General features: G+C 44.4%; 1 protein-coding gene across 5 annotated transcripts in view; it reads left to right on the forward strand.

Moving 5' to 3' along the window:
- Positions 1-9,345, forward strand: part of RFX8 (RFX family member 8, lacking RFX DNA binding domain) — a 77,764-nt gene that overhangs the window by 46,654 nt on the left and 21,765 nt on the right. For 3 of the 5 annotated variants that reach the window (XM_031934188.1, XM_031934190.1, XM_031934189.1), the window contains 3 exons: positions 5,224-5,334; positions 5,923-6,000; positions 8,697-8,810. Coding sequence is in view for 2 of the 5 variants with exons in the window: in XM_023211507.2 (XP_023067275.1) it covers positions 5,224-5,334; positions 5,923-5,976; positions 8,697-8,810 (279 nt within the window). In the remaining 3 variants the exon portion in view is untranslated. The remainder of the gene's footprint in view (positions 1-5,223; positions 5,335-5,922; positions 6,001-8,696; positions 8,811-9,345) is intronic. The other 2 variants (XM_023211507.2, XM_023211506.1) reach the window with 1 other exon arrangement.

The raw sequence follows: 9,345 nt of genomic DNA on the forward strand, positions 1-9,345 counted from the left end.
GGTCCCTTTTGCCATGCAAGGGAACAGAGTCATAGGTTCCAGGGATTAGGACATAGACATTTTTGGGGTGCAGAGGCCTGATTCTGCATGTCACACCGCCCTTGAGCTGGTCCTGGAGGGGGTCGCTGGCTCCTCTCTTAGGAGGGTGTTCATTTTGAAGGTGTAGCCTGCATTGGAGCCAGGAGGTGATGACAAACGTGTGTGGAACCCAGCGTGCATATGCTGGGGAGCAGTGCACTGGGCGAGGTAGATGGAGAGGACCAGAGGGCACAGAGCTTGTCGATGCTAGGCAGAGAACTTGGATTTTACCCGGGAGACCGTGGGGCACCATCGAGGCATCTTCAGAAGGAGAGTAACAGGATACATTTGTTTTGGGGGCAGTAATTCTGGGAACAGTGTCTTCAAGGATGCAGGAAGGATCAAAGGCATTCAGGAGAATTGATGGAGTAACCCAGGGGTGGTAGATGGTGCCTGCTGGAGCAGGTGATGGTGGGAAGGCATCACACATCAGACTCCCAGGGCCCGACACCTAGTGCATGCTCACTAAAGAATGAGTACATGAATGGTAGCATGTATCTCGAATGACATTTCTTGGGTCTATCGAAAATCTCAAACTGCATTTAATATACCTAAAGAATCTACGTAGAATTTCTCATTTTTTTCTTTCTTTTTTTGGAGACGGAGTCTTGCTCTGTCGCCCAGGCTGGAGTGCAGTGGCCGGATCTCAGCTCACTGCAAGCTCCACCTCCCAGGTTTACGCCATTCTCCTGCCTCAGCCTCCCGAGTAGCTGGGACTACAGGCGCCTGCCATCTCGCCCCGGCTAGTTTTTTGTATTTTTTAGTAGAGATGGGGTTTCACCGTGTTAGCCAAAATGGTCTCGATCTCTTGACCTTGTGATCCGCCCGTCTCGGCCTCCCAAGTTTTTTTTTTTTTTTTTGAGACGGAGTCTCGCTCTGTCGCCCAGGCTGGAGTGCAGTGGCACAATCTCGGCTCACTGCAAGCTCCGCCTCCCAGGTTCTCGCCATTCTCCCGCCTCAGCCTTCGGAGTAGCTGGGACTACAGTGCTGGGATTACAGGATTGAGCCACCATGCCCGGTCTTATTTTTTTCTTTGTCATTTTTCAGGTATAGCTTTTTTTGGATACATATTTGTCATTATGCAGTATTTATTTATTTATTTTACTTTTTAGAGACAAGGTCTTGCTGTTTTGTCCAGGCTGGAGTGCAGTGGCACGATCCCAGTTCACTGGAGCCTCCAACTTCTAGGCTTAAGCCATCCTCTCACCTCAACCTCCTGAGTATCTAGGACTACAGGTGTATGTCACCATGCCCAGAAATGGGTTTTTTGTTTTTGTTTTTGTTTTTTTGTTTTGTTTTAATTTTTTTGTAGGCTCTTACTATGTTGCCCATGCAGGTCATGAACTCCTGGCCCCAGGCAATCCTCCTGCCTCAGCCTCCAAAAGTTCTGGGATTGCAAGCATGAGCCACCACACTCAGCACAGTATTTATTTAAAAGTTGGTGGATTTTTAAAGACTGATACACAATAGATGTATATATTTTCTGGATACACGTGATATTTTGATACATTTGTATACTGTGTAAAGATCAAGTCAGTATAATTGGGATACCTATTGCCTTAAACAGGTATCTTTTCTTTATCTGGAGGCAGCCAAATGATTCTCGTCTGGGTATTTGAAAATATCAAATAGATTTTTGTCAACTATAGTAACCCTACTGATTGATCAAAGCCTAGGTCTCATCTCTTCTGACTGACTGACTGTACCCACGGATCAACTTCTCTGCATCCCCTTCTTTGCTTTGTTAAGTTGTTTCCACACTGGAATTCCTCAGCATGCTTCCTGAATGCCTTCTGCTGCAGAGAATCTTCTGCAGGGATCCACACTTTAGTGGCTCTGTACTCTAGTTTTACTTTAGGTTTCTGGTTGTTTATGTTGTAAAGAAATATTTCAATTTATGATTTTAAAAATATTGTTTGTGAAAGACCAATTCTTTTCACAGTTTCTAATGAAAGGATTATGCCTATAAGTAATGTCTATGGAGGAAGAGACCTCAGGGAATTGACTTCAGGAAATCATGAATTTGCTCTTTATTATGTTGTGTAATAAAACACTTTTATATTCTCCCTGTAATCATTTCTTGAATATCTTAACAGTACATTGTCAGATGTTTTCTTCTGAACAGGTGAAATGGTATTATATGTGTCATGGTGAAATGTAGAGATTTCTGTAGCATTCGGCAAAGAGCTGGCTGCCTAAGGCTGCGGTTCTCAGCATGGGCATGCAGAAGGCTCAGTAGGGAGGCTGGTTATACATCTGGAGTTCTCGTCTCATCAGACTCACCAGAGGCCTGGGAACATGGATCTCAAGTGCCCCAAGGGATTCTGATGTGTTTGAGAATGCTGCTTTGGGAATACCAGCAGTAAGACTCAGAGAACACTGACATAACCAGGAGGTCAGAGTGTGAGTGCACTGGAAAATACGGATATAGTTGGGGTCTTGCAGTATGAGAGGTTAGCCCAGAGTTGAAATTGAGGATTCCTCAGTTCTCTAACAGAAGCACCTATGAACAGGCCAATGAGCTTCACGGAATAGCGCCATCCTTCCATATGATCAACTTGAGCATCACCCATACCCATATACGAGAAGACCTATCTTCTTTTTTTTTCCTGTTTCAAATTTTTTTTTTATTATACTTTAAGTTCTAGGGTACGTGTGCACAACGTGCAGGTTTGTTACATGTGTATATATGTGCCATGTTGGTTTGCTGCACCCATCAACTCGTCATTTACATTAGGTATTTCTCCTAATGCTATCACTCCCCCAGCCCCCCACCCTGACAAGCCCCGGTGTGTGATGTTCCCTGCCCCGTGTCCAGGTGTTCTCATTGTTCAGTTCCCACCTATGAATGAGAACATGCAGTGTTTGGTTTTCTGTCCTTGCGATAGTTTGCTCAGAATGATGGCTTCCAGCTTCATCCATATCGCTACAGAGGACACGAACTCATCCTTTTTTATGGCTGCATTAGTGTTCCATAGTGTGTATGTGCCGCATTTTCTTAATCCAGTCTATCACTGATGGTCATATGGGTTGGTTCCAAGTCTTTACTGTTGTGAATAGTGCCTCAATGAACATATGTATGCATGTGTCTTTATAGCAGCATGATTTATAATCCTTTGGGTTTATACCCAGTAATGGGATGGCTGGGTCAAATGGTATTTCTAGTTCTAGATCCTTGAGGAATCGCCACACTGTTTTCCACAATGGTTGAACTAGTTTACACTCCCACCAACAGTGTAAAAGCGTTCCTGTTTCTCCACATCCTCTCCAGCACCTGTTGTTTCCTGACTTTTTAATGATCACCATTCTAACTGGTGTGAGATGGTATCTCATTGTGGTTTTGATTTGCATTTCTCTGATGGCCAGTGATGATGAGCATTTTTTCATGTGTCTGTTGGCTGCATAAATGTCAAGAAGACCCATCTTCTGATAACTCCGAATAAAGCCAGTGTTCTAAAATGTGGTGTCAGTGAGGCTTAGACAGCACCCAATGGAGAGACCCCTTTGAGCTGTCCCCTCTGTGTTCCTGCTTTATGTATTTATGTAGACATCTATACCCCTACGTCATTCCAACAGTATTAACGAGGGGAGTTTTAATGTGGCATCTCCATAATATTGTGTGCATAGTATGCATTTTCTCCAGGGAGAGAGTCAGTTGCTTTCATCAGATTATCAAAGAGGTTCAGAATCAACAGAGTTATGAAGGACAGACTTTAGGGCACCAAGAGGACAGTTGAGCATGCTGTCTAAAGTTGCGTGATCCTCAGTGAAGTACTGGTATATACTGGGGCATCGGAGAGGAGGAAGACACAGTGGTGCCTGTTGTCTGGTGTGTGCAGCACAGCGTGTGATGGTGGCGGAGCTCACTCCTCCTCCAAAGGGTGGGCACAGGTGATCAGAGAAGCTGCCCTGCCCTCAGATGTCTGATAGACAGAAACGTACCAAAACCCACAAAAGCAATTCTATAAGTGAGTAGCTTAGTGAGGCTTAGGGTGCATAAGGACTGGGCAGGCTAGGGATGGAATGCTGACCTTGGAACTATAGGGTCAGAGAGCAGGTCATGAGGTTGGAGAGAAAATGAAAAGTCACAGTCTGGCGTAGCAGGGTTGGCAGCTCAGTTTTTGACTTGGAGGAATTCTTTCATCCTACTTTATTGTAAGGGAAATTATTCAAAAGCAGTCTGTGGAAACGCTGATGAAATCATTTCAAATAAAATGGATACCCTTTATTCAGACCAGGAGGAGCCCTCATGCCTCCCCGTGCCCAGAGGGGACAGCAGCATGAGTGACACAGGGAGGCAGGGAGGAATGTCACACTTGCTTTCTGCCACCTTTCTTCCTCCTTCCCATCCTATAATTGGTTCTTTTTTTTTTTTTTTTCCTGAGATGAAGTTTTGCTCTTTGTCGCCCAGGCTGGAGTGCAGTGGCACGATCTTGGCTCAAGCAATTCTCCCGCTTCAGCCTCCCGAATAGCTGGGATTACAGGCACCCGCCACCACGCCCAGCTAATTTTTGTATTTTTAGTAGAGACGGGGTGTCACCGTGTTGACTACGCTGGTCTTGAGCTACTGACTTCAAGTGATCCACCCGCCTCTGCCTCCCAAAGTGCTGGGATTGTAGGGCATGAGCCACCATGCCAGGACCTGTAATTGGTTCTTCTAAAGGAAAGTCCATGCTCCTCATTTTCCTTGTTGGCAACAGCCCGGAGATTTCTCATACAGCCAATCCTTGTTATGATATAGGAAGGATGACCCAAACAGGGTATGATTTTATTTCAAGGAGGAACAATTACATGGACAAGGGTTGTAGAAGTGTATTTGTGATACTAAATAATTCATAGATAATAGTCTTATTGTACATTGCTACAGAGGATTTATAAATAGATGATCCCAAGAGAGATACATTTGGTAATATATTAAATCCTGTCCCTTCCCTGATGGCCATCGTTCATAGAATTATAGACAAAAATTAGCAGCATTTGGAATAAAATAGGAGAGGAAAGCTGCTGGAATCAGTAATGTGTGCAGAGGTATGGCTAAAAGGTTACATACCATATTAACTTAGAGTAGTGTGATCATAAGATGATTTATATGCCAAGAAAGTATTTTATTTTAAAGACATAATCCATTGCACAAATGATTTTTAGTGTGAAGATCATTCACCAATGAAGAGAGACCCAGTTGGATCCCCTTTGTCTGAATTCAGGAGATGTCCATTTTTGGAGCAAGAGCTGGCAAAGAAATACTCTTGTAATGTGGTAGGTTTGCACTCATGGGGCGATTAACCTTTCATGCTGTGTGATGCTTAGGGCGGTAAATAGCTGTCTCTTGTGCCTGTGGTCATAGTTGTGTCACATGGAATAATGTTTGCCTTTGCCGCACACATGAGGACCAGCAACCTTCCCTGGCTTGATGGTGCTCATAAAGTTTAGGGTTCCTATCACATCCTACGGCAAGGCTCCCCCTGGGACTGCTGCTTCCCCAAGACAAAGAAAGGAACAGATACATGGATTTTCTAGAAATTAGGGCTGGAGAATTATGGAGGGGAAAAATTGAAGTTTAGAAAAAATCATGTCAACATTTGTTGGCCTTTGTAGTGGTAGAATAAATCTGCAAGTAAGAGTTATGACATTGAAATGAAAGCTACATGAGCTACCAGCTTATAAGGTCTGCATTCATTTATAGAAACAAACAAAAAATATGCTATGGCCCAAGTGAAGAGCCCAGCTATTGTCATTTGAGAACTGCGACAAGAGCGGCCTCTGAGAGCTTTAGAAAAGTCTGTGAGGATCAGTTCATTTCTGAAATGGCCCACAAGCTGAAATAATTTTCCATATTCTTCCTAGATGGCCTTCCTTGCTGATGAATACTGCAACTATTGTCGAGACATTTTACGAAACGTGAGGAACCAAGAACTTGAGAGGGTAGGGTTTTATCTATAAAATACAAGCATTTATGACTCATTATTCATCATTTTTATTTGAAGAGACCCCATCAACAGATGTCCAGTGGTAGCCCACTGCACTGAAGTACTTACATGCTATGCACCTTTGTCGTAGTTGTTGAGTTCTTGAAGGTGACATTGATATTCAGTGTAATCAGTTGGAAATTCTCCAAGGTGCTAATCCAGATAACTTTAGGCTCTAATACAAATTCAGCTATTTTTTAGATCCTAATTCCGCTCATTTTGAATAAAGTATTAGTAATAAAATTCACCCTGGAATTTTCAGTGGTGCTGAAGAGCCATTTTATTGATATGCACTAACTGAAGATGGAGTAGGACTTTGCAGCTGAGTGATCTGGCATGGGTATTGTCACGATTGGATTTTATCCTAGAATTGGCTGTGGAAAACATGAATAGATCTTTTAGCTATTCTGAGTTTCATCTTCTGCAGTGTGAGATGAAAATCCAAGGAAACAAGTGCACATTCAAATGAGAATATTTTCCTGATGCTTTAGTATATTCTAAGCACTTCAACTTTGGGTGATAACGTTCATTCAGCATGATTGCATTTACTACCTACTCGGCGTAAAGCATTCTAGTGAGGGAAAGACCAAGATGCCTTCAGGATGGCCCCTGTCCTGTTGATGCAATGTTACAAATGTCCATCCACACTGGATATCTGACATATTCCTTTCCTTCTTCACTTACTCATCAAATACGTATTTAATTCCCACCCCGTGACCAACACCATTACCAGGACTAGGAAAGTATTCTCCATAAGGCTTGAGAAGTTAGTAGTCTGGTAATGAAAGGAGCAATGTTACCCAATAAATATGATGCAATGTGGAAAGTTCTAGAATAGCTGCATGATTAGACTATTCTGGGTGCCCAGAGAAGGCCAGGGAGTGCTTCCACAGCAGGCCACGTTGCTGCTGACTCTAGTAGGAAAGGCAGAGGTGCAATAGACAGAAAATGGGGTAGGAGAGGGATTCCAGGTAGAACCCACAGTGCAGGTAAAGACAGCATGATGTTCACAGGCATGATGTGACAAAAAGGTCACTATGACTATATTTTATTATTTCTTTTCTTTTCTTTTTTTTTGAGACGCAATCATGGTCTGTTGCCCAGGCTGGAGTTCAGTGGTGCCATCTCGGCTCACTGTACCTCCACCTCCTGAGTTCAAGCGATTCTCCTGCCTCAGCCTCCCGAGTAGTTGGGACCTACAGGCGCCCACCACCACGTGATGCGGCTAATTTTTTGTATTTTCAGTAGAGACAGGGTTTTACTATGCTGACCAGGCTGGTCTCAAACTCCTGACCTCAGGTGATCTGCCCACCTCGGCCTCCCAAAGTGCTGGGATTACAGCCGTGAGCCACTGCGCCCAGCCTAGATTTTATTGTTTCTAAAGAAGAGAAGCCAGAGGGGAGGTGGGAAAGTAGGCTGATGCCAGAAAGGGCCTTGGATGCCCCAGGAAGAACTCTGACTTATTGAGAAGACAGTGGGGGAGCAGTGACTATAGGGCTTGGCCGTCGTGGAACAGAGAGGCAGCAAGGAGGTTTTGTCACAGTTGAGGTGAGAAGCGACAAGGGTCGGTTCTGAGGCAGTGACAGTGATATCAGAGAGAAATGGGTAGGTTAGAGAAATATTTCAGAGGACAGCGCAACAGGTTTGGTGACTTGGACGCGGTGGTGAGGGGTGAGCAGAGGTAGGTCTGTGGTGGTGGCTCCACCCAGACCCCCCTTCCCCAAAGCTCCATGCTCCAAGGTTCCCAGCCTGAGAGAACAGGGATTACTACACTCTGTTGTGTTTTTTGGAGTCTCTTTGGAGAAGTCTCTAGAATTCATGCCCTGATAACAGGATTTTAAATCAGGGCCTGTGGCTAAGTAATTCAGGAGTTGACCCTAACTTCCTTGACGACCTACGCATGGGGCCAGCGCCTTGTCTAGTGTCACTGGCAGGTCCTAGCACCAGGACCAGGGGAGATAACAGCAAGGTTGTGATGGCTCGCAGTATCTGAGCCTGTGGAAATCCCAGACAGGCAAGAGTCTCTATTGGCTGCAAAGCTGATCAGTCACCTGGTTCAAGAACGGAAACTGAAAAGTCAACATGGGAAAAAACAGAAAAGAGGAGCCGCCATTTTGATGCTCCACGAAGTTGTCCACATAAGTCTTTAGAGAAGGCTCCTGTGTAGAACCACACCAGTCCCCTTTTCCTTCCACAGTCGTTAGGCGACTTCTAACTTGATGGCAAGGAGGAGGTCTCGTAGATTAAGTACTGTCACACCTCTCTCTGAGCGGAAAAACGATTGAGGCAGTCAGTCAGTCAGTCAGTCAATGAACGTTTGTTCTCTCGGCTGTGCCCTGTGGCCCAGTCCTCATCCTAGTATAATCAGCTGGGGCCCCCTTGTGGTCAGAAACAGCTTCCCTTCTAGAAACTGCCTCAAGAAAATATTAATAATGTTCTACATTATCTCATCCAACTGGCAGGTGCTTTCAGATGGGTTGTTGGAAAGAATTCTATCAAAATACAGCTTGGAAAAGCTGAGAGGCAAAGCTTTACACGTACTGGAACAAAATTCATCCCATTGTCATCCGGGGCTGAGGAAGTATCTATGGGAGGGTTAGTCTTGTGAGGTGTAAAAAGAGTTTTGGCGATACGCTCTGTTACTTACCCCAGGTGGAGGACTTGCTTACTTCCTTCTGGAAGTCTCTGCAGCAAGACACAGTCATGCTGATGTCATTGCCTGACGTGTGCCAGCTCTTTAAATGTTACGACGTCCAGCTGTACAAGGTAGGAGGACACGTGAGTCTCTAGGGTATATCCACTGCAGAAATTGCCGGCAAATGCTGGGTTTGGACCCACAGCTCCACCTCTCTGCAGTCCCCATGGTCCTCTCAGGAGTGAATAGCGGGATGTGTGGACCAGGAGCCCTTTGAGCTCTGCCTGACACTCAGTTTTCGTTTGTGAATTACCTCATGGAAACCAAAAGCCAATGCACATAGTGACCTCTGGTTCCACACCAGTGAAGTCCGAGTTGAGTGGAAGTTCTCTCTCTGGGAATTTCTGGAAAATAAGACATTCTAAAATGAATAATTGGAATAATTTTGTAATACGCATAACTGCCAGGGTTTTTGTTTTGCTTTGCTTTGGTTGAACCTCTATCTCTAAAGTGATTGTATTTGGAGGGTTGTATTTGCAGGGTCAGGTCTGTATCTTTTCTGGGTTAAAAATGTGTTCTCCTTCAGCGAGTCACAAGCCTTACCTTTTATTTGAGTTTTTTTTTTTTGTTTTTTGTTTTGTGTTTTTGTTTTTTTTTTTTTTTTTT

The sequence above is a fragment of the Piliocolobus tephrosceles genome, chromosome 15 (genome assembly GCF_002776525.5).
Source record: "Piliocolobus tephrosceles isolate RC106 chromosome 15, ASM277652v3, whole genome shotgun sequence".
Taxonomy (NCBI): domain Eukaryota; kingdom Metazoa; phylum Chordata; class Mammalia; order Primates; family Cercopithecidae; genus Piliocolobus; species Piliocolobus tephrosceles.